The sequence below is a fragment of the Pogoniulus pusillus genome, chromosome 8 (assembly GCF_015220805.1).
Source record: "Pogoniulus pusillus isolate bPogPus1 chromosome 8, bPogPus1.pri, whole genome shotgun sequence".
In the NCBI taxonomy this organism is placed as follows: domain Eukaryota; kingdom Metazoa; phylum Chordata; class Aves; order Piciformes; family Lybiidae; genus Pogoniulus; species Pogoniulus pusillus.
Window position 1 is genome coordinate 33,107,028 of NC_087271.1, and position 26,198 is coordinate 33,133,225.

Below are 26,198 nucleotides of genomic sequence, written 5' to 3' on the forward strand. Positions count from 1 at the left end.
AGATCCCCACTTGGAGTACTGTGTGCAGTTCTGGAGTCCCCAACACAAAGACTTAGAGATGTTGGGGCGAGTCCAGAGGAGGGCCACGAAGATGCTCAGAGGGCTGGAGCAGATCTGCTGTGAGGACAGGCTACAAGAGTTGGGGCTCTTCAGCAGGGAGAAGGCTTCGAGGAGACCTTGTAGTAACCTTCCAGTATCTGAAGGGGGCCTACAGGAAGGCTGGGGTGGGACTATTTACAAGCTCTTCTGTGATGGTTTGGGTGTTACCTGCCCCCCACACACACTTTGTAAATCATCCAGACTAGACACAGCCATCTCTGGAAATTGAATGAAGCTTATATTTACAGCTTAGCAGGATATACAAGCAGATATTTACAGCATATACAGTTATAGACAGAAATAGACAAGGTAAAAGGTAATACAGAAACACAACAGCCCTCCCAGAAACCTGAGTCCCCAGGAGGTGCTCTCAACCACCCTTCCACCTTCTCCCACCCCTCTCTACCTTACCCCAGACATTGCCTTGTGCCCCAGGAAGAACGGAGGGTTGGCCAGGGGGGGTTAGGAAGCAAGTGGATTAATCAGAGAGACAGAAGGTGAGGTTAGAGAGATGCAGCCCAGAGCCTGGGCAGAGAGCAACTCCCCTATCTATGTTTATACTCTTGTTCTTATACCTCTCAGCAAGCCTATGAGTGAAGCAGACACCACCATTGTTTCTCTTTCACAGCCTGTAATCTAGTTCTTCTCACCAAAACATTCTAGCTATATTCAAACTAGCACAGTCTTGTAATGACAGGACAAGGGGTAATGGGTTTAAACTGGCAGAGGGGAGATTCAATCAAGGTGTTAGGAAGAAGTTCTTTCCAGTGACAGTGGTGAAACACTGGAACAGGTTGCCCAAGGAGGCTGTGGATGCTCCCTCCCTGGAGGTGTTCAAGGCTAGGTTAGATAAGGCCTTGAGCAAACTGTTCTAATGGGAGGTGTCTCTGCTTGTGGCAGGGGGTTGGAACTAGATAATCTCTGAGGTCCTTTCCAACCTGAACCATGCTGTGATTCTGTGAATAGTTCCATGATCCTTTAACTACAAACTCTGACCTGGTTCTAGGGTTGCTGTCTTTATCAGCAGTAAGACACAGGTTGCCATCTAAATTTCTTCACACTATTTACCTTTCCTAACTAGAGCTCAATCAAAAAACAAACAGGGCAATTCCTACTTTACACACTACACATTAATCAAACTGTGAATTAATGCATCGTACACAAAGTCCAAAGGAGAAGGTGGGAAGTCAGTGATTACCCTGCCCAAGACTTCCATAGAGACAGACACAATAGTTATGACACTCCTGTGGTATGCATGACACAGACTTCTGTTATGACCAGAGACTTCATGGACAGTAAAAAAAGGTTTTCTTTAATTCTAAATAATTTAGGATTCAAAATACTCTATTTAGTTCTATATTTAAAGAGTGGACAAGACAGAGCTAAAGGAGTACACAGATAAGCCAACTATTTTCAATTAAGTGCCAAGGACGCAAGCTCCACACTCCTTAGCACTTGGAGCTGCTCTTTACACTCCTAGGCAGAGTTCTTTGAGACTTCATCTGGAAAAGAAGGAAGGGAACCTCTCATAGATGAGTAGTAGGCCCATCTGCCCCTCAATTCCTCCTCAACAAGAACCCTTGATTCTGCAAAGTGACAGGCTTCTCTAGCATAAAGGCAGCCCCATGGATTGAAAACTGGCATGGCCTAAAACAGGCAAACAGCTCTGCTGTAGAATCATAGAATCAATCAGGTTGGAAGAGACCTCCAACATCATCCAGTCCAATCTATCACCAAGTCCTATTTAATCATCTAGACCATGGCACTAAGTGCCTCATCCAGTCCTGTCTTCACCTCCAGGGACAGTGACTCCACCACCTCCTTGGGCAGCCCATTCCAATGCCAATCACTCTCTCTGCCAACAACTTCCTCCTAACATCCAGCCTAAACCTCCCCCAGCACAACTGCAGACTGTGGCTCCAGTCTCCCTTCAGGTAGTTGTAGACAGCAAATGAGATCTGCCCTGAGCCTCTTCTCCAGGCTGCACACCCCCAGCTCCCTCACCCTTTCCTCACAGGGCTGTGCTCCAGGCCTCTCACCAGCTTTGTTGCCCTTCTCTGGGCACATTCCAGTATCTCAACATCTCTCTTGAATTGAGGAGCCCAGAACTGGACATAGGACTCAAGGTGTGGCCTGACCAGTGCTGAGCACAGGGGAAGAATAACCTCCCTTGTCCTACTGGCCACACTGTTCCTGATCCAGGCCAGGATACCACTGGCTTTCCTGGCCACCTGGGCACTCTGCTGGCTCATGTTCATCCTTGACTTCTTTTCTCTTTGGTACCACATTTACCCACAGGTGCTGCTAAGACTTCCTGCATGGCTCTGTTCTCATTTTATCAGAAAGCTTTTGGGAAAACAACACATTTATCCTTCTATGCAGAGTGGAACTGTGGAAAATTGACAGGTGATTATTTAAGCTGAAGTTGTTGAGCCTGTAACCTCACAGCCAATCAACCCTAGCTACTGAAAAACTGGTACATGGAAAGTGGAAAGGCTGATGAGCTCCTGATACATAAGTTCACTTATGTTTGCAGCAAATCTATTGCCTTAGAGACAGAATGCAGGGAATGAAGTTCTGGAATGAGAGGGACTGCAGGGACTATACTGGGAGAGGCAATGCTGGGTTGGTATCTTGGCATTTTCTGTTCTGCGACCTCATTTTTGAAGTTCTTTAATACAAAAGAAAACTAAAAACCTTACCATGGTGGAAGGAAGAATACATACACTATATGCAGTTGAAGAGATCAAATGTTATAGAGACCTGTTGAGGTGTTTAAATGTGATTAGGTCAACACTAAGAACCAGTTCAGTCCTTGCAAAAGGCAGGCAAGCTCCTGCACCTGCGCAGCTTATGATGAGCAGTGTTATCCCATCACAATTAGTGTGTGCTGGGACAAGGGCATGAGGCATCACAACTTTCAGTCCTTACCATGATCAGCAAGGCCTATGAGATAGGAGCACTAAGAGGAGGTATTTCAGCCCCACCAAAAGAGAACTGAACTGAACTTGTACAGTCTACCAAGTACTCCTGTTGGACCTGAGACACAGTCCATCCTCTCCTTCCTGGAGCATCAGTGACCAGGTTTCCTGTAGCACTTTCTGAGGCCAGACAGCTTCTTGCTTGGCACAAATCATGAGCACTGCTGCTCATGTTTTCAAGCCTGTTTTTGCAACCAGAACAGGTTGAAACAGTTTTCTGAAGGAAATGCTTAGTTAATGGTACAGTTTTAGCACCCAAGGCCTGCCACATTCTAATTGTTCCTATGCCTATGAAGAAGCTTTGTTGAACCAAACCAAGAAAGCAGTTTGCACAATGGTAGTGTGCTGAGCTGAAACTGCTGGTTCTTTGCTCCCAGAGGCAAGGTGACAGGAGCATCCTGGTGGAGGGTGAAGAAGGAATAGAAGGAGAAGAGATAGCTGAACAAAAGCTAGCAGATAATGAAATAGGAGTAAAGATGTAGTAATTGTAAGAAGAGATCAAAACTAAACTGGTAGTAAGTCCAAGATTCAATAAACTGAAGAAAAGTTCTGTTTGTTTTGGCCCAGAGTGAGGACTCATATCAGACTGCCATTATTTTGTTCTTTAGTCATTTTCTAAGCAGACCTGAATTGGTTGTATTAGGGACATGTAACAGGAACAGTTAACAAGAAGATAATAGCCAAAAGTCTCCAGCACAGCAATGAGAAAATAAAAGATTGTGAACACCTTAGAAAACAAAAGAGTCCATCTTTGTACTGGTCACTAACACACTGTACTGGAAACAGGATGCAGTCCTTCACAGTTCAAACTATCAAGGACACTTGGACTCTGATGACAAGAAAAACAATCCCAGAAAGCTTTGGGTGTCCAACAAGTGACAGAATCCTTGATGCACTTAACAGTGCCACCACTAACTGAGAGAGCAGCATCCCTTCCCCACGTGCTAATGCAGCAGCACCTTCCATCTTCCCCTCCTGCTCATGCACTGTGACACCAAATTCCTAATGGGTACTGCAGAAACAATCTTTCCTAACACTGTCAGTTGTGCTGGAGGAGCAAAATTAAACCCTATAAGGATATAGCTAAAAATAATTAAGATTAGTTCAGCAATTAAAGTTGAATACAGTTAAAAAGTGCATCTTCAATAGAGACAACTCATGATGAGACATGATGTCATGCATTAAAAATGTAATCCAAACAAGTAGTCTGTTTCACTGCAAATAGCAAACTTGAACGTCCTGGCAAACTCTAAGGACATGATTTACAAACACGAGGTAATATTTGGATCCTACATTATAAGCACTGCTCCAGTTTGAGAAATAAAAATTACTTCATTCCAGGCTTAGCTCAGTCACTTCAACAGACCAAGCTTCATCAGAGGCAATTTGCACATATTGCACTCATGGAATCATAGAATCAGTCAGGGTTGGAAGGGACCACAAGGATCATCTAGTTCCAAGCCCCTGACATGCCCAGGGACACCTTACCCTAGATCAGGCTGGCCACAGCCTCATCCACCCTGGCCTTAAACATCTCCAAGGACAGGGCCTCAATCACCTCCCTGGGCAACCCATTCCAACCTCTCACCACTCTCATGCTGAAGAACTTCCTCCTCACATCCAGGATGAATCTCCCCAACTACAGCTTTGCTCCATTCCCCCTAGTCCTGTCACTACCTTCATAGCCTAAAAAGTCCCTCCTTGGCTTTTTTTGTAGGCCCCCTTCAGATCCTGGAGGGCCACAAGAAGGCCACCTGGGAGCCTCCTCTTCTCCAGACTGAACAGCCCCAACTCTTTCACTCTGTCCTTATAGCAGAGCTGCTCCAGCCCTCTGATCATCCTCGTGGCCCTCAATACATGAAGGCTTTTCTTTTGCTCACAGATCACACAGCTACTGTTCACCCATAATATTTCCCGTTTGTTTTGAGGCTTTTTGCATTCTGATACATTAAACTTTAAATCAGGACTGGCAATCTGCTGTAACCTCACAGCTTTTTGAACAGTAATGCTGCTAGGAACATTGATAACTACACAGCACACAGATTCTGAAGAAGCAGTTTTACTTTTTCCTGGAATTTACCTAACCAGCAATTGGGTACTTTTACCAAACTGCTTTGCTCTACCACCTACCTGTTCCCCAGAGTCCTAGACCGAAACCTGACTTTCTGCTAACTTGTTTCTTTACAAGTACATGTTTGAAAACTTTCAGCAGGAATGCCACTACCCCTATGCCTTGTGCAACCAGTAGCTGTGACAGAAAGCAGGCTGGAGGACTATGTGTACTTACAAAGAAAACTCTTCGGATTCCAGGTGCCAGTCTTTCTGTTTTTAGCTTCCAGACCAAAGGCAAAGGAGAGTTGAGAATAAACACCAAAGGCTTCTGGTGAATGTGCACTGATGAAATTGGATTCAGATGCAGTGTCACCTACAGAAAAACACAGAAATATATTAATACTTCCTTTTCAGTTTCAAATTGAAGTGGAATTTAAAACAATGGAACAAGGGTCATTAATATTTATTTATTATGGATTTCAGCATTCATAGAATCAGTCAGGGTTGGAAGGGACCACAAGGATCATCTAGTTCCAACCCTCCTGCCATGGCCAGGGACACCCTACCCTAGATCAGGCTGGCCACAGCCTCATCCAGCCTGGCCTTAAACACCTCCAGCCATGGGGCCTCAACCACCTCCCTGGGCAACCCAGTCCAGCCTCTCACCACTCTCATGCTCAACAACTTCCTCCTCATGTCCAGGCTGAGTCTCCCCACCTCCAGCTTTGATTCCATTTCCCCATGTCCTGTCACTTCCTGAGAGCCTAATAAGTCCCTCCCTGGCTTTTTTTGTAGGCCTCTTTCAGATATAGGAAGGCCACAAAAAAGTCACCTCAGAGCTTCCTCTTCTCTTCTCCAGACTGAACAGCCCCAACTCTTTCAGTCTGTCCTCCTAGGAGAGCTGCTCCAGCCCTCTGATCATCCTCATTGCCCTTCTCTGAACACACTCCAGCATCTCCACGTCCCTATTGTAATCTTGGCTCCAGAACTGGATGCAGTACTCCAGGTGAAGTCTTACCATAGCAGAGTAGAGGGGGAGAATCACCTCCCTCAACCTCTTGACTCAGAATTCAGACCTCTTGACTCAAAATCATAGACTGAACATAATAATTAGGAAAAAAAAAGTTGAAATCAGCCAACATTACACAGGTAATATAAATAAAGGAACAGTTAAAGTTTGTGCTCTGTGCTTGCAAAGCCCTGCTAAAGTGTTCAAGAAAAACCTTGGCAAACACTGATGAAAAACAGCTTATGCAAAAGGTCAAACCACTGAGCTGAGAGCTGGAGAACAAGGAGATAAAAAGAACTGCAAAGCAAACTCCTATTTCTGGTTTCTAGATAGTAGCCTACAAAGCTGGCTAAGAGTACAAACCTCATCTGCTGATGCTATTAGGCCATAAATCTAACCTGCAAAACAAATAAACCAAACAAAACCAGAAGGAACAAATCCAGCAACACAAGGGATTGCTACCTTGGTTTATAGAAAGAATTCCCATAGAAATTTTAACATACACTGGGGAAAGAAAATGCCTGTCTTCACAGGCTACAAGGACACAGGGGGAAAATGATTCCAGGAAAGCAGACACCACCAAGGCCAGCTTGGATGAGGCCCTGAGTAACATGCTCTAGTGGAAGGTGTCCCTACCCATTGCATCCTTAAACATTCTACAAATGCATTAGTCCTATTAAAAGCAAAGATAAAATCACTTGTTTTTGCAAGGCACCCACTTTGTTATTCTGCCTAGGAATGGGAGCAGTGAGAGTGGAAAGCAAAACGTGTTTAGAGCTGCTACTAAATTCACCACTACTAAAAAGCTTTCACTAATTCTTAGGGGTTTACAGCCGTACTCACAGCTAATTAGTAATAAGCTGTCTAAACTATTACATATAATTACCTTGTTCTGGGGTTAGGTTTTCCTTACAAAGCAATAAAAATACTGTAACCTAAGCTTTACAAAGCAGCTCAGTTGTATCTTTTCTCTGTCTTCATCTGGCAAATTAAGCATTCAGGTTTCACTCTGATACTTTTTCAGCTCCAACTGGCATAAAGTGCACTCAATTTTAAACTCTCTAAACTTCAAAGTATAAAAGAGAAAATCAACTCTAAGCAAATACTGAACACATGCACTCTATAATATGCATTGCATTTTCATCCCCAATCATAACTGTTTTCTTCTGATCCTGAAAGAATCACAGAATCATAGAATCAGTCAGGGTTGGAAGGGACCACAGGGATCATCTAGTTCCAAACTCGCTGCCATGGGCAGGGATACCCTACCCTACATCAGGCTGCCCACAGCCTCACCCAGTCTGGCCTTAAACACCTCCAGGGATAGGGCCTCCACCACCTCCCTGGGCAACCCACTCCAGCCTCTCACCATTCTCATGCTGAACAACTTCCTCCTTGTGTCCAGGCTGACTCTCCCCACCTCCACCTCTGCTCCATTCCCCCTAGCCCTGTCACTCCCTGAGAGCCTAAAAAGTCCCTCCCTGGCTTTTTTTGGTGTCCTCTTTCAGACCTTGGAAGGCCACAAGGAGGTCATCTCAGAGCCTCCTCTTCTCCAGACTGAACAGCCCCAATTCTTTCAGTCTGTCCTCATAGGAGAGGTGCTCCAGCTCTCTGATCACCCTCGTGGCCCTTCTCTGGACACACTCCAGCATCTCCACATCACTCTTGCAATAGGGGCTCCAGAACTGGATGCAGTACTCCAGGTGTGACCTCAGCAGAGCGCAGCAGAGGGGGAGAATCACCTCCCTCCACCTGCTGGACACACTTCTCCTCATGCAGCTCAGGATCTGGTTGGCCCTCCAGGCTGCAGTGCACACTGCTGGCTCATGTTCAGCTTCTCATCCACCAGCACCCCCAAATCCCTCTGCCCTGGGCTGCTCTCCAGCCAGTCACTGCCCAGAAGAAGTAAAGGCTAATATATATATATATATATGAAATGAACATAAAATATAGGTTTGTGCATTTAAATAACCAAGAATAGAAAACCAGTAACAATCCTCTCATGCTGGCCAGTGCAGGCACTCATCTTGGGTTTGCATCCTGCTTGTGGTTTGTTTGTTCACACAAAGAAGCAGCTCTTACTCAATATTTTTTTTAAAAACTGCTATTTAAAATTTCTGGTATTTATTAAACCCAGAAACTATACAACAGATACAACACACTCAGAAAACCATCTCCGAAATAGCTAGGTCAAGTCCTTTGGGTAATAAGGAAATGGAGGAGCATCTCTGTTTCAACTATCTCAGACAAATTTATTCAAAGCCAGCATCTATCAGACAAGACAGATGTTTTAGTCTTCATGAAGTTTTCTGCCTGTTGGTTTGGTTACATGAGAGGGCATACAAATCGTGCTACCTTAGTGAAAAAATCAGAGACTCTTTGCAACTGCATCTCCTAACATATTTCATACTTGCTATTTCTTCAGGCTTTGGAAATTAAATAAGTATAGAATATAAACATACAAGATTATTTCCACACAACCAAGCTTAGGCTGTATTGAGAAGTGGTGATTTATCTATCCATGCCTTTGGCTGGAGCTGGAGGAGAAGTTAATCACATAATGGAATTTTCCCATTTCTGCCTTAAAAGGGCAGGCCAATTATTAAGAAAGGCTAGAGGGCTTTAACACAAAATCAATTCAGTTTTCATAACTAAATGAAGTGTTCCTGTGAAAATGTTCAGAATAAAGGTAATTTTGCATTACTGTACTCCTCAGTCTGCTCATGAGTAAGAGAGCAACAAAGCACATAAAGTGGAACTTATATTCCTAGTGCTAAACCTGAGAAGGAAAACAGTACACATAAGCATGGTTTTGCAGCAGCCTCTGTCACTACACATTCCACATCATTACATTTCTTGGCTTAATGGAGCCCTCAGCATCAACTGGGTTTTCCAGGCTGAAAGAAACTCCACAGAGCTGCTCAAAACCCACTCAGCACCATCTTGGTCATGTTCTTTTTCATAATGTCTTCTTGCTTCATTGCTAGTGCTGATGAGGAGCAGTGAGGTAACATAAACTGTCTAACCTCTTACATATAATTACCTTGTTACAGGGTTATCTTTTCTTACAAAGCAATAACATCATGCACCAGAGCTACCCAAATGCCTCTTCTGCTACTCCTTTAGAGACTGAAAGGCTTAGTGGTACTTGAAGTGCTACAAGTTTATGATGCTGACACAAGAAAAAGTTCCACTCTTCAGCTGTATGGCACCTTCAGCATGACACTATCCCTCTCCTTAGCTCTGACTTGTTAAGCTTTCTGCTGCCTCTTCTAGTAGGGCTACCTCCACCTGCAACACTGCAGTGAAGATCCTCTGCAAGCAGGCTACTTGTGCTAGAGCATCCCAGCTGTGGCTAGATCTAGTTAAACCATATATTGGTTGAAAATCAAGTGGTGCTCCTCTTCTGTCCTATCTTACCCCACAAGGTCTTCACAGCACACCCCTTCTCCAACGTTTAGACAGGCACAGCACCTTCCAAATACTCCACAAATGTACTAGATCACTTCAAACCATACATCAGTATGTTTCTTCTGCACCTCACACAGCTCTATGTGCAATTTGGTTAAACAATACCAGAAGAAAAATAAACCAGAAACATTAAGCAGCCTAAAGGACTTTTAAGTCACCCAGCCCATTTAAGGAGCAGCCACTATTGCTCTGCCCATGCTATTTTAAAATCATATTGAGGCACAGCACATTCACCAAGTGCATTTCCAAGCATAACAGAAGCACAGGAAAATAAGTCAATGTGGTCCAACACATCCTTTGCTCCTAGCAAAGAGCTAATTTGATCACTGAGGTGTAGCACAGCCAGCATTTTCATTGGGTCAGGCCTTCTGCACACGCGTGGCAGTGATGGCCCTCTCAGCAAGGCTTCAGATGCAGCAGCTGCTCATCAGAGCAAATCCCTCTCAACAGACTTGTGCTGACCCTGTGGCTCACACTCCAAGCACACATGACCAAGTTGATCAACTTGGTTATAGGGGAAAATTAAAGAGATTCTACAAGTCATACAACACAACCTACAAATTCATTTTCAAAAAGCACACCAACAAAGCATACAACCATGACCAAGATGTGAACCAGTCATGTTCTTGAGAACCACTGAAGTTATCTTCCAAATATGCTTGAATGCATATCTGGAAAGGAACCTAGGGGTCCTGGTAGATAGTAGCTGAACATGACCCAGTACTGGGCCCAGGTGGCCAAGAGAGCCAATGGCATTCTGGCCTGCATCAGGAACAGTGCGGCCAGGAGGACAACAGAGGTTATTCTTGCCCTGTATGCAATGCTGGGCAGGCCACATCTTGAGTCCTGTGTCCAGTTCTGGGCCCCTCAACTCAAGAGAGATGTTGAGATACTGGAATGTGTCCAGAGAAGGGCAACAAAGCTGGTGAGGGGCCTGGAGCACAGCCCTGTGAGGAGAGGCTGAGGGAGCTGGGGGTGTGCAGCCTGGAGAAGAGGAGGCTCAGAGGTGACCTCATTGCTGTCTACAACTACCTGAAGGGAGGCTGTAGCCAGGTGGGGGTTGGTCTCTTCTGCCAGACAACCATCAATAGAAGAAGGAGACACAGTCTCAAGTTGTTCTGGGGGAGGTCTAAGCTGGATGTTAGGAGGAAGTTCTTCCCAGAGAGAGTGATTGGCACTGGAATGGGCTGCCCAGGGAGGTGGTGGAGTCACTGTACCTGGAGGTGCTCTAAAAAAGCCTGGATGAGGCAACATTGTGCCATGGTCTCATTGATTGGCTAGAGCTGGGTGCCAGGTTGGACTGGATGATCTTGGAGGTCTCTTCCAGCCTGGTTGATTCTACGATTCTATGGATTTGTTCTAAAACCTGGACAGCAAATAACACCAAGACTAAAAAAGAATACAGTATTTCTCAGGTGCCATGTCTATCAAATTTACACTGGTGTTAACCTAGCTGGCTCTATTTGCATATATTCACACTGGTCACCACTGTCTGCAAAGAGTTCCTTTAAAGTCTCCAGCAGCAGCAAGGTTAAGACGGCTGCAGAGGCTTCTCTGTCCCTGGAGATCAGTTTCATGGAAGGCTGAGTATCAACACAGAAACCAAGTACAAAAACAGTCTAAAGGCTCCTGCCCTGTTACTCTGGTAAAGCAATTTGTATTACGTGAAAGGCAAGGGCACAAATGCTGAAAACTGATCAAAGTAAACACTGCTTTAAAAGTACCATTTTGTTTTGCTGACTTCAAGGCATCAAATCACAGACTGTGTTTTGTTGTAAAAAGATGAAAGTCAAGTGCCAAGGATTTGTAAGGTTGAATTAACTATTCCAGTGTGAAGGCTTTCAGATAAATTCATAGCATGTTTTCAAAAAACAGCCATCACAAATTTGTGCCAATAAAGCAGGACAAATGATGCTGTGTTAGACTGAATTACACTGCCCAGGCTAGGACAGCTGCTCTCTAAAATTTCATTGTTCTCTTCTCTTTAACTTTCAGATCATAAGAACACTTTTTGACTTACAAGGATGCAAGAAAAAAAAAGATGGATTTACGACATCTTAACCAAGGGAGGTTATTCTTCCCCTGTACTCAGCACTGGCCAGACCACACCTTGAGCACTGTGTCCAGTTCTGGGCCCCTCAATTCAAGAAGGATGTTGAGGTGCTGGAACATGTCCAGAGAAGGGCAACAAAGCTGGTGAGGGGCCTGGAGCACAAATCCTATGAGGAGAGGTTGAGGGAGCTGGGCCTGTTTAGCCTGGAGAAGAGGAGGCTCAGGGGTGATCTTATTACTGTCTACAGCTACCTGAAGGGGCATTGTAGCCAGGTGGGGGGTGGCCTCTTCTCCCAGGCAACCAGCAATAGAACAAGGGGACACAGTCGGGGACACAGTCTCAAGTTGTGCCAGGGTAGGTATAGGCTGGATATTAGGAAGAAGTTCTTCACAGAGAGAGTGATTGGCATTGGAATGGGCTGCCCAGGGAGGTGGTGGAGGCACCGTCCCTGGGGGTCTTCAAGAAAAGCCTGGATGAGGCACTTAGTGCCATGGTCTAGTTGACTGGCTAGGGCTGGGTGCTAGGTTGGACTGGATGATCTTGGAGGTCTCTTCCAGCCTGGTTGATTCTATGATTCTATGATTCACATCAGTTGGCTGCAAAGAATAATTAGTACAAAGCAGGCAAAACTTGGAACAGAGATATGAAAAGTTAAACCTATCGCTGCATCCACTAAGTGTTTTCACTCTTTGTGTTAATATAGTGTCTGCAGGACACAACTTTACTCTGGTATCACAACCAAGAAACTAATGTGAAGCAACTTGAAACATACAACGTTGATACACTGGCTGTAAAAGAATTCCTCTTTAAATGGTGCAATCTACTACTGCACTGCTAGGCCAAGTGTTTAACTTTGGAAATGAAAGCAAAGAACAAGTGTGTTCTTCAGGCAGGGACTGAGAATTCAGAAAGGAACACTGAGGTGCCCCTCCGTATTTCTGCTGTGCTCACCGAGTATTGTATTACAGATCTGAGACCAAGCCAGCTATAGCAGATCACAATGTCCAGCTTCCAGGAGCCAAGAAGTTCTCAGAGATTTTCCTGATTTTTCCAAGAAATGCAAAATATGTTCACATGCTGTTACTGCCTCAAGGTGATTTTGTTACAAGTGTTACATACTGTTCAATATCTTTATTGATGATCAGGACCAGGGGGTTGAGTCCAGCGTCAGTAAGGTTGCAGATGACACCAAGCTAGGAGCAGCTGTCAATATGTTGGAGGGTAGGAGAGCCCTGCAGAGGGACCTGGACAGGCTGGATGGGTGGGCAGAGGCCAATGGGATGAGATATAACAAGGTCAAGTGCAGGGTTCTGCACTTTGATCACAACAACCCCAAGCAGCACTACAGGCTGGGGACAGAGTGGGTGGAGAGCAGCCAGGAAGAAAGGGTCCTGGGGGTGCTGTTAGACAGTAGCTGAACATGAGCCAGCAGTGTGCCCAGGTGGCCAAGAGAGCCAATGGCATCCTGGCCTGCATCAGGAACAGTGTGGCCAGCAGGACAAGAGAGGTTATTCTTCCCCTGTACTCAGCACTGGTCAAGCCACACCTTGAGTGCTGTGTCCAGTTCTGGGCTCCTCAATTCAAGAGAGATGTTGAGGTGCTGGAAGGTGTCCAGAGAAGGGCAACAAAGCTGGTGAGAGGTCTGGAACACAGCCCTGTGAGGAGAGGCTGAGGGAGCTGGGGTTGTTTATCCTGGAGAAGAGGAGGCTCAGGGGTGACCTCATTGCTGTCTACAGCTACCTGAAGGGAGGCTGTAGCCAGGTGGGGTTGGTCTCTTCTCCCAGGCAACCAGCAATAGAACAAGGGGACACAGTCTCAAGTTGTGCTGGGGGAGGTCTAGGCTGGATGTTAGGAGGACGTTCTTAGAGTGATTGGCATTGGAATGGGCTGCCCAGGGAGGTGGTGGAGTCCCTGGAGGTGTTGAAGAAAAGACTGGATGAGGCACTTAGTGCCATGGTCTAGTTGATTGGCTAGGGCTGGGTGCTAGGTTGGACTGGATGATCTTGGAAGTCTCTTCCAACCTGGTTGATTCTATGATTCTGTTTAGGTGTCAGCAGATCTATTATTCAATGATATTTGCACCCTTAAATCAAACAACTGCATAGGCAAGTTCCTATAAGGCACAGAAGACTCCACCATTTCCCTTCTGGGAAGGTTCACCAGTGCAGACTCTGAGTCATACAGGGGAACCAGTTATTTTTTGTGGAAAACTCATGCCAATAATGAGACAGAAGATCTTCAGCACAGCATCAGAGTAACAAACACAGGCAGGAAAATTACAATGCCATTAAAAACAAGCACTCATACTCACACATTGTTATTTTTTTCCTGTAGAACTTGAAGCTGTGTTACCCTTACAGCTCTTGCCAGAGATGCACCATGCTTTCTTCTCTCTGCCATACCCAGCACTAAAGGATGCTGATGGGGCAGGGACCCATCCCTTTGGGAGACAGCAGGAGGGCTGTAATGTGCAAAGCAGACATGGGGAGGGAAAGCCTTTTCTTTTTTGCTGTCAGAATTAGGCACAACTCAGTCCTCAGGTAACAGGTCTGAATCCCTGGTAGTTTTTACCAAGCATGTAGAGGACTAGAGTTTACTTGCAAGGCTCAGGTAACACTCTAATGCTAAAAGTCAATCCTTTGCTTACCTTATCCTAAAGGTACATTTGCAAATATATTGGCATTGCCTGGACCTTCTTGCCCACACTCATGGGACTGGCTGAACAGAAGTTATAGCTCAGTTATGAAAATCATGGGAAAGAGTCACCCCAGCACAATTCCACTGAAGCTACTGGCACTAAGCCAAAAGGAATAGTATTGCATAATTTGCTGACCCTTGTGCTCTACCACCCAGACTGAAAAACTGGGCTCCATCAAGAAGGCAAAAGAACAGACGTGCTGATAAGGACTACACAGCTATGATCTACAGTTCATTGCACACTCTTCATTAGGAAGAGTTTGAGTCCAGAGGCACATTAGTCTCAGGCTGCATTGAGAAAAAGAGATGAGCAGGTAACACAACATGCTCTGCCCTTGTATTTGTGCTTGCTTGCTGCTGCTGCCATTGCTCTCTGCTTCTGGCAGTGTTCTGCCTCACTGCATCAAGAACTGCCTGGAAATTCCCTGCCTCAGGTTTACCAGGAACAGGTCTAAATGCCTGCACGCGATTGGCCTGCGTAGCCAGCGTGACATTGTGCCAAGGCTGCGCATCGCCAGACATCCTGCTTACACCTGAACGTCTCCTGCCAAGACAAGAAGTCTTGGAGGTACACAGATCATCCAGAGAAATCAGGATGAGGTCAGAGATCATCTGCCTCCTTTCCCCAGCACCCTGTGAAGCCTGGGAAGAACCAGAAGCCTCAGGAGCTGACAAGACACTGAGACAGAATTCCCTGAAAGCACTTGAGTACTGTCTGAAGCTGTAGCTAGCCCCATGAGTGAGGAGATAACTTTTGTGAGTAAACACTTAAAGCCTCTTGTAATTCACTGTTGCCTTCTGCCATAAGCAGAAAGGGGCTCCTTGAGTCCATTTAGTGGGCAAGCAGCATAATCAACTGCAAGTGGTGTATTAACTACAACAACCTTCTCTTGTAGTTCAATTCATGTTTATATTTTTGCTAGTCATTTCTTAAACATTCTAGATCCTATGTTATCACCTGTTTAATGATTCCATGACTGTTGCAAGAGAACCTGATTGTTATTCAAATTAGTGGTCAGGGGGGTGAGAGTCCTGAATATCAAATAAACAACACTAATTTTGGAAAAAATACCTTCTCACATTAATTAATTACCCCTCCATTACACTGTTTCAATCCAGGGGTTTTATGTTTTTAGTGTTATGTCATGTACTACATGGTTTGAGGAAACAGAGTTCTCCTGAAAAATATGATTTTTCCAAACCTTCTGTCTGCAATAAAGAAAGCAGACTCAGCACAAGCCCCTCTGGTCAGCTCTGCTAACCAAATCTAATCTTCACGTGGTGTCCTCACTTTGGGCACCTGCAGAGCAAGAGCTGCCCACACCAACCACCCCCATGATTCATTCAATGGAAAGCCCATGCCCACCAGTGCAAGGCTGGGACCACATTGCTCATTTCTTCTGTGACCCAAACTAGACATTCAGGCTCCCACAGATTAAGTGAAACCATTTGTGCCATCTGCCCTTCCACAAAGCAGTCATGCTTCCCAGCACTTGAGATCTAAAACCATGATGTTTCACCCAGTTTTGCATACATCAGAATACATCAGATGATGTCAATACTGTTCATGTGCCGTATAATAAATCCTAAGGGGAAAGTCCTCCTTTTATACATTTGGTGGGAAAATTTCTTGTTCTCTTTAGATCTGTTTAAGGCCACAGGATCCATTCCTGTAAGCTGCCCTATTGTTATTAAGTGGCCTATTTGCAAGTGGTACCACATCAGATTAAGTTTAGCAACTACTGCATAAGACTCATGTGAAAAGAAAACATTTTCCTGGGCAAATATTCTCTTCTGTCCTTACATGTACATATTGCAGATGTAAGCTTTTCTTTGATGAATCAGCTGGGCTGCAAACAAAGTTCTATTTCTCTTTATTTCTCTTCCCTTCTTCCATGCCTAAACTATTACCAGATGCTTGTTCAACATAGTGCTCAATGCCTTGAAAAAACAAATACAGGGTGAAATCATTATTATGCTGGAGGACATACAAGTACATACAGAAAGGCAACTCCTCTCCCAAAGAAAATGCTTTTTAAACTGACAGATAAAAGACAGATGACAAACTTATGCCAGGACCATCTTCTGAATCTGAGGCATTCTAAGCATGTCTACACATGCTTTTCCAAGTAAACACAAGTTTCCACTGCCTGAGTTTTCAGCAAGTTAAATAGGTGCTAGTCACCCAACCACAAGTTACACAGATGCATTAATGTACCACTACAGCACTGATACAACTTGACTCTTAACAGGTCTTATTAGTCACAGCTCACTAGGAATCCAAGCATGGTTTCAGAGACTCTGTTAGAAGTCTCTGATCTCTACCAAGTTCTCACTGAAGATGCAGCAAGTTCATAGCTCAACTGTCAAACACCACACAGGTGTAACACAGCACACTGTGCCCTAAGAACACCATAGCGAAACAGGTATCTGAATACAGAGTTTCAGAATCTCAGGGTAAATGCTAAAAAGATGAGCACCCTGCTCTCCACTGTTTCAAAAGCTACTGGTGGGAAGGGGAAGAGGCTCATAGAATCAACCAGGTTGGAAGAGACCTCCAAGATCATCCAGTCCAACCTAGCACCCAGCCCTAGCCAATCATCTAGACCATGGCACTAAGTGCCTCAGCCAGGCTTTTCTTGAACACCTCCAGGGATGGTGACTCCACCACCTCCCTGGGCAGCCCATTCCAATGTCAATCACTCTCTCTGCCAACAACTTCCTCCTAACATCCAGCCTATACTTCCCCCGGCACTACTTGAGACTGTGTCCCCTTGCTCTACTGCTGGTTGCCTGGCAGAAGAGACCAACCCCCACCTGGCTACAACCTCCCTACAGGTAGTTGTAGACAGCAATGAGGTCACCCCTGAGCCTCCTCTTCTCTAGGCTAAACAACCCCAGCTCCCTCAGCCTCTCCTCATAGGATTTGAGGCAATGAAGCCTCAAAAAGTAAGAAAAGATTACAAACAAATGTGAAATGGATGATGGAAAACTGCAGGACAAAGGATTAAGCTATTTGAAAGCCCCACATATAAAACAATTAGCTCCTCAAATGCTCTGCAGCCAGACCACACATAGGTCCAGATGACTGGAAAAAAAAGAAACATAATTCTACAGGTGTCTTTTAGAGAGGCACAGTCACAGAGGGAAGTGTGCAACATGGAGTTCACTTTTTTATTGGAAATGTACAACTGAAAATCTTGCTTTCCAAGCTAAAGAACAACATGTGTGTGTGAGTCACAAGAACATGAAACCCCCAAGCAGCACACCAGATCTAGAAATCAGCTTTGTTCACTTGGTCAGTAACCCACCAGCCCAAGTAAGAGTTGGTAAAAGCATGTGGCTGTAATACACTCCTAAATGGCATTCAACATTAAATACAAAGGAAAATGCTTTCAGATGATTAAAAGTAACTGTAACAAGTTAAAAATAACTTCTTTAAGGAGGACTTGGGAATCCCTCGAACTACCACATCAACACATTGTCTATTTCCCTGGGGCAAGTCTTTGCTCTTCTAATTTTTCTTCTATTTTGAAGCTTTTAAAAAAATCATTAAAAATTAGAACTTCTACATTCTGCACAAGCAAAACAGTACTTGGATAACATTTTAGAGAACTAACTTATGATTGTGAAAAAAAAAAAGCCAAAAGCAAAACCCAGAAAACCCAAAGCACATCAAGCTCCTAAGACACTGAATTTTCTACTTAATCAGGCCTACCCATATAAGACTACTCTCATCTGCATATTTGCAGAATCAAAGCATGCAAACTGACAAAATCCTCCAGAACATATCACTGATTGTCATGCTGCACAAGTATTTTCTTGCACAATAATGCCATTCCATGCACTTGTCTGCTCTGTCTTGCTGATTCTTGCTTGAAGAAGAGATTTACTAAAGAATGTATTACCTTGTTTTCAAGCCAACAGTGTAAGAACAGACTGCTTGCATGCACTATTTTTCCCAGGTAGCTTCAGATGAATTTCCAGTGTCCAATTTACCTCATTGCAAGTATCACTTGAAACCCAGTTATTGGAAGAAAGAAGGCATGTTCATAGAGAATCACAGAACATTTGAGTTGGAAGGGACCTTTAAGGTCATCTAGTCCAACCTTCCTACAATGAGCCCCATTCAGTTGGACCTGCAATGTTCCCAGGGATGAGGCATCAACTCTGTGGGCAACCTGTGCCAATGTTATTGTAAAAATTTCTTTATCTAGTCTTAATCTACCCTCTTTTAGTTTACAGCCACTACCTCTTGTCCTATTGCAACAGGTCTTGCTGAAAAAAAACAACCCAAACAAAAAAACAACCAAACCAACCCAGAAAACACAAACAAACAAAAAAAACACCCACCAATCAACCAACCTAAAACTGCAAATTGTCCTCATCTTTCTTATAGGACCTCCCTTTAAGTACTGGAATGCCACAATAAGGCCACCACTCTTTTCCAGGCTGAAAAACCTGGAAGTGTCACTGTGCTCCTCTGCCAAACTAATGTTCAACAGGGTCACATTTCCCAATAGGTCTCAAAACTTCATTTATGTATCTGCATGCACCAGTAGATTGTGCCCATGAAGAAGAAATGAAGAGACTGCTTCCTTGGGTTGTGACAAGACAAGAGTAAGGCAGACTTCTAGTCTTCAGGGTTACAGAATGTCTATTACCTCCACAGAAGTGACAATTTTAACCCAAACCATTCTATAAGTCTATGATGAGATTTAGGTCATCACCAATATTACCTCTCATCTAGTAACACTGTATACTGCCACCATTATGTTTATCACATATGGCATGAGCTCAAATCATGATTAAGATATTTCTGTTATCAACTGCCACAGCAATTGTTACACAAACTACCAGCTATAAATTGCCTATAATTTCACCAAACTCTCTCAAGCCATTTAAGTTTCAGATGTTTTGCTCTCTCACAGTAGTGCTATTTTTGCAACACTGTGCAAAACCATTTTATTTTCCTTCTAAGTAAGTTTTAGCATTGAAGAAGTACTCTGTTTCAGAGGGAAAGCAAGAGATTCTTCTAGAACAACACTAACTTTAGCACATGTGTATGTTCTACTTCAAAAACAGAGCAGCTGTGGAGTCTCCATCCCTGAAGGCATTCAAAACCCACCTGGACATGTTCTTGGTGATTTACTCTAGGAGATCCTGCTCTAGCAGAGAGGTTGGACTAGAAGATCTTCAGAGATCCCTTCCAACCCCTACCATACTCTGATTCTCTGTGTGTGATTTGTTCCTTTTATCTTGCCACTGCAAGATTTTACTTTTTCAGCTGACATAGAAGCATGATTGTTACACACTGCAACCTCCACACAATTTAGGTTGGAAATTTTCCCCTATGCTAGGAGGATGAAGGACAAAGTTAATTAATTTCAGCTTTCTGGTTCAAGCAGGCACTCCAGAGAACAACGTGAGCATGACCACTCATTGCAAGTATTGCTCCATTGCATGTATAAGCCCAAAGATAGACTGTAACCTGTCCATGGAGTTTATGATACAAACAAACCCCTGGAAATGTCATCCCTTATTTCTCTTTTCTTGAGGAAAGCAACTGTAGATAAAATTCATAATTCATAAATAACTCCAGGTCAAGTAGTAGGTTTGAGGAAGGAACTGGAGACCAAGAATGAGAAAGACAGTTTATGATCAAATCCAAACACATCATGTACCTGAAAAAAACCCAAATGCACAGTGTGCTTACAAACACATGAGCAGAAAGGGAGGAAGAAGAGTCTATCTTGTAAAAACAGCAGCAGCTATGTTTCTCTCTAGAGTCCTGCCATAGCACGAGTAGTCATGGGCACATGCACCAGAGGGTCCAGTTTTCAGCCTCCAACAGGTAATTTTAAATAGCAGTCAGCCAAACCATAAAAAAAAAAGATTAAGTGATCAGAAAAGTCATTTTGACATTTTCCCTTTTGAACCCTGGAGCCTTTTGTGGTGGGCCTTGGCATGGCTTCAAACACCATTCCACACAGCTCTCAAACCGAGAGCAGCTCTGACTTCCTCTGCACAGCAAACAAACCTGTTTCTAAAACAAGCAACGCTGAGGGTTTGCACAGCATTGTAAAAGTCATGAGAAGTCATTGCTGCCTCTAAGGGTAGACATGCACCAAACCATGCTCCTGCAGACCAACAGGCTCTGCACAAACAGGCTCTTCTAGCTGACACATGACTTCCTGACAGTTCTGGTAGGCATGACTTGAAACTTGCCAAATCCAATGACCAGCAAATCCTGAGCTGGCTAAAAACAACCCCAAAGACTGCAGTCCAGAGCAAACAAGAGGAAAAAAAACCCACCACATTAGAAAAGGCTAGATTTTAGGCAAGCACAGATGTTTCAAAGTGCTAACAAAGAGAAGAGGGAAAACAGAGTTCTGAAGGCTCTTTCAGAAATGGAGGCTGAGGCAGCTGTTGGTTTGGTTTTTATGTATGTGGCAGTGTAGTGTCCATCAGTCTAGTCACTTAAGACATGAGTGTCATTTCAGTATACACTGAACATTACCATTTCTGTGGAGCACACTGTCAGTATCGTTAAAGGTTAATAAGGTCTACTGTGTGCTTCAACATCCCAGAAAGATCTCTTGGGCAAGGCAGTGTGGAAAGGAAATAACATCCACCTGTGAAATGACCCTGGTGAGCCAGCAGTGCAACGACTGATCTAAGGTAGAGTATCCCTGGGCACGGCAGGGGTTTGGAACTAAATGATCCTTGTGGTCCCTTCCAACCCTGACTGATTCTACGACTGGGTGTGGGAAAACACCCAGGATCAAGAGGTGCATGTGATGAGGGATTACTGTTTTCTGAGCAACAGATAGAAGGCATTCCCAGAGCACACCCACCACAATGCAACTTACAACTTGAGAAACTTCTAAAAATGATATAAATATGAGACTTAAATAATTTTGCCCATAATTTTATGACTTTCAGGTGGGTTGGCTCAGGAGCCTGAGATGCATCGCTAGTAAATAAACACCTGGCTATTTGACAGTTCCACAGGAACTAGGAGACATTTTGGTATCAGCTTTGCTCTCAAAGGAAAATATTTTTTATTATGAAACTGTTGCCAAGTAACACTGATGAAACAGAAGGGGAAAAGCCTGTTGAATTATTAGAGCCTCAGTGACGTGACTCAAAGCTATAAAAATAAAGGGAGTCCTTGATTTTTTTTTTGCCTTCATTTCACATGACACATGTTAAACATCTGTATCAGGCATAACATCTTAAAGCTATTGAGCACGAGGATGTCAACGAAAACAATAGTGAATCCATGGCCAGGAACTCTGATTCCATGTATTCATATGTATTCAATCCTAAGTATTCACATGAGATTAATTCTATATGCCCACGCTCCCCCTTGAGCTATTTCAATTGTGGCTGCATGCCTGAAGCAGCTCAGAGAAATTCAAACAGGTACAATGAAAGAATCCTCCATTAATTTATGACTTGAAAATACATCTATCTAAAGGAGTTGCTTTCATCTGATTTATTATTTTTATCTCATTCTATGCACATTTTCTTAGTGCAAATCTCCAGAGTTTCCACACGGCTCCACCAACAACAATTCTTTCTCAGAATAAGCAGGTCCATGAGAACAAGCAAATATCTCCTGTCTAAGAACTGGGAAATTGAAGCAGTGAAGATACCCAAAGCCAAAGAGAAAGTTATTGTAAGAGTTCAGTAGTTCGTGGCTTTCAGCTGAGACCCAGATCAGTACAGAAATGCACACATGCACTCACTTCCCCAGGAATATTTGATCAAATAAAACAAACAAAAAGGGCCTGCATTTTTCATGCCAAGTTCAATATAAACACTAGTGGCTATTACATGCACCCGTATTCTATTTCCTATGATAAAGCAGGGCCAATAGGAATTGTGATAAAAGACACTTTTAAGCAGCACCTAAAAAAGATTGGTACTTTTGGGGTTCTTACTTGATAAGGGTCTTCACAGTCTCCACAAGTGAGATGCCACACCAACAGAGGTTAATGAAATTAAATACAAAGAATTGTTTTGAAGATCCCAGATAGGACTGCAGCATTTCATGGCATGTTCTTACTACTTTTCATAGAATCAACCAGGTTGGAAGAGACTTCCAAGATCATCCAGTTCAATCTAGCACCCAGCCCTATCCAATCAACTAGACCATGGCACTAAGTGCCTCAGCCAGGCTTTTCAACACCTCCAGGGAGGTGACTCCACCACCTCCCTGGGCAGCCCATTCCAATGCCAATCACTCTCTCTGGCAAGAACTTCCTTCTAACATCCAGCCTAGACCTCCCCTGGCACAACTTGAGACTGTGTCCCCTTGTTCTGTTGCTGGTTGTCTGGCAGAAGAGACCAACCCCCACCTGCCTTAAAGTTTGTTCAGAAAACAACCTCAACGTTTCCAATCCACCTTTCCCCACAGTTTACAAGGAAGAAAAAGCATTCAGACTCGAGTAATCTTTACAGAAAAGCCTGCATGTGTTACGGGAGGAAGACATGCCCCTGCTGTGCCCTCCCCTCTCATCAGCCACTCCTCCTGTCTTTAAAATTGGTGAATGCTTCTTGTCTGCATATTCTAAACAAGTGCCCAAGTGACTTCAGTTAAGGTAAAAGTGTATGTTGCATATTTATGAGAACCAGGCTATCTGCACAAGTATGTTCAATGCATGAGCCATCCGAGGAATCTGCTAAAGGAAGTTTACACTTCTCCCTGCAAGTAAGGAATGTGTAATTTAACAGCATCTAGCAGAGGGCAGGTTAAAAACAAAACAAAACTCCCCCTCCTCCCCCAAAGCAAGTCTTCACTTAAAGATTTTTTTTTCCAGATCTTGCATTCCACATTATCAGAAGTTGAGCCAACCTCTGAACGAATGTGATTTATTTTAAACATGCTTTCTAAGCTGCTGAGTTTAACTAATGGACTGTCAAAACAAAATAAATACTTGTTTTTTTTTCTGGAGTATGCTGGAAATAATTTATGACAAACAAATCCCTACCTTTGCTATCAGCATTTGCAGGAAACAGGAAATACCTCTGCTGGTAAATCAAACTAATGGAAGTTGAAGTGATGAGTACATTCTACTTTTGTCCTAAAGGCCACTTTGAGTTGGTTTCCACAATAATGGAAAAGATAACATTTGCTCTGCTTTGTTTTCCAAGTCTGATCCTATAAGTAAAATCTGATCTTTCCAAGTTGTTTATGCTCTTTTGCACAACAATGTACCCCAGCAAGCCTTGCCCCAGCTTCCTGTGCATTTTTAGACCAGCCATCTCTGAGGGCTGTGGAAAACTGGTTGGGAGATGGAAGAAGGAGGCTGAGAGCTACATGCAGAATCAGCTGAGGTTGGAAGAGAACGCAAGGATCATCTAGTTCCAAACCCCCTGACATGGGCAGGGACACCCTACCATAGATTGGACTGTCCAGAGCCCCATCCATCCTTGCTTTAAACACCTCCAGGGATGGGGCCTAAACCACCTCCCTGTTCTGACACTTACTACATTTCATAGAATCAACCAGGTTGGAAGAGACCTCCAAGATCATCCAGTCCAACCTATCACCCAGCCCTATCCAGTCAACTAGGCCATGGCACTAAGTGCCTCATCCAGGCTTTTCTTCAACACCTCCAGGGACGGTGACTCCACCACCTCCCTGGGCAGCTCATTCCAATCTGCTCCTCATTCTCAGCCCCCTCAAAAAAATAAACCCACCGACAAAAACCAAACAAAAACTCCCTGAAGATGGCCTGACATTTATGATTACAGGCAGCCAATGAGATGCCTACTAGAAAAACAGTAAATTTTTTTTTTGTTATAGACCAGACAATTCAGACAGTTATATACTGAAAACAAACACAACAGCTGAAGTTTCATGGATGCATACAATGCATACTGAGCTGAACACACTGCAGACCCAGCAAGGCTGTTACTGACTAAGAATATATGCCTTTATATCACTATGCCTATATGCCTATCTATCACTATATATTACTATGAAAGATGCCACTAAACAATTCTTTCAGCACAGACTTAGACCCTCTAAGCTTCTGCCTGCTAGATCATCATCTTTGTTCTCTCATTAAAAACTCTGCTAACTGTCTACACACATGTTGCTCAGACAGGATGCAGTACTAAGGATTTGTGTGTGTAATACTCTAAGAACACGAACAAAGAAGCTCCATTTTCATGGCATGTCATGTTCTTTTTACTTTGTTTTGAGAGTAAACAACAATACTACACAACCTAGTACGAAAAAATGTTCTTCCTGTGCTGTTGCTTTCAGAGCAGCTGAAGTTTTTGCCACCCCCACCCCCTGGCAAAGTAGTACACATAAATAAGTCATTAGACTGTACTTAAGCACTACCACAGGCATCGAGATTTGCTTTCTGTAGCGCAGCCCCCCCCTCAGTGAAGCATTAAGGATATATTACAGGGTGAAGGGAATTTGAACTTAAATATTTGTTTATAGTGGCCATGGCAGGGATTCAAAGGTATTTGTGTTAATTTACACCACATTTAGGTAAACGATCCGCTTTTGAAGGCAGCCAATTCTGTAGGTCTCTTGTAGGTCTAAATCTGTTTCTTATTTCCTTTGCCCACACCATCACCCTTTTAAAAGTATACTTTGTGGTTGTGAGAGGTGATGGAGAGAGTGGAGAGAGAACAGTTTACTCATATGATGGGCAAAGCATGGGCGGACAGAATCCACGCAAACTGCACAAGCCTCTTTGTAGTCTGACTGCTCACAATTCAGAAAGAAAACTTTATTCAGCAAATTCATGTAGAGCATTTGTAGACACACTTGTAGCCAGGGATCTGAAAGAAAACTAATTCTCCATTTACCTCTCTTTCATGATGACCAAGCCCCTCCTCAGGATTCCTGAGATTGAGGACATGCACTTCTTGCGGCCGGCCTGTTGTGCCTCGGCTTGCACAGCCAGATAAGACTGTAAAGCTCTCCAATAAGGCACGGACTGGGTGCGAATTGTTAACAGGTGATAAGACACATTCACTGCTAGGCACAGGACCTGCAAAGGAAGACACAGATGCACATCATTTGAAGGAAAAAAAAACCAATACAGAGATCACACTTGTCAAATAACAAATGTCCTTTCACTCACAGAACCTTGTTAGTTCATTTCACAGTATCACCAAGGGACCTCATAGATCATCAAGTCCAACTCTTTACCCCAGAGCTCAAGGCTAGACCATGGCACCAAGTGCCACGTCCAATCCTGCCTTGAACAGCTCCAGGGACGGCGACTCCACCACCTCCCCGGGCAGCCCATTCCAGTGTCCAATGACTCTCTCAGTGAAGAACTTTCTCCTCACCTCCAGCCTAAATTTCCCCTGGCATAGCCTGAGGCTGTGTCCTCTCGTTCTGGTGCTGGCCACCTGAGAGAAGAGAGCAACCTCCTCCTGGCCACAACCACCCCTCAGGTAGTTGTAGACAGCAATAAGGTCACCCCTGAGCCTCCTCTTCTCCAGGCTAACCAATCCCAGCTCCCTCAGCCTCTCCTCGTAGGGCTGTGCTCAAGGCCTCTCCCCAGCCTCGTCGCCCTTCTCTGGACACGCTCAAGCATCTCAATGTCCTTCCTAAACTGGGAGGCCCAGAACTGAACACAGGACTCAAGGTGTGGTCTAACCAGTGCAGAGTACAGGGGCAGAATGACCTCCCTGCTCCTGCTGACCACACCATTCCTGATGCAGGCCAGGATGCCACTGGCTCTCTTGGCCACATGGGCACACTGCTGGCTCATGTTCAGGCGGGTATCAATCAGCACCCCCAGATCCCTCTCTGTCTGGCTGCTCTCCAGCCACTCTGACCCCAGCTTGT

General features: G+C 44.2%; 1 protein-coding gene across 3 annotated transcripts in view; it reads right to left on the bottom strand.

Moving 5' to 3' along the window:
* TGFBR3 (transforming growth factor beta receptor 3) overlaps positions 1–26,198 on the bottom strand; it is a 146,760-nt gene that overhangs the window by 60,553 nt on the left and 60,009 nt on the right. For all 3 annotated transcript variants that reach the window (XM_064147988.1, XM_064147987.1, XM_064147989.1), the window contains exons 3-4: positions 25,205–25,389; positions 5,368–5,505 (exon numbers count right to left, since the gene is read on the bottom strand). In XM_064147988.1, the coding sequence (XP_064004058.1) occupies positions 5,368–5,505; positions 25,205–25,389 (323 nt within the window). The remainder of the gene's footprint in view (positions 1–5,367; positions 5,506–25,204; positions 25,390–26,198) is intronic.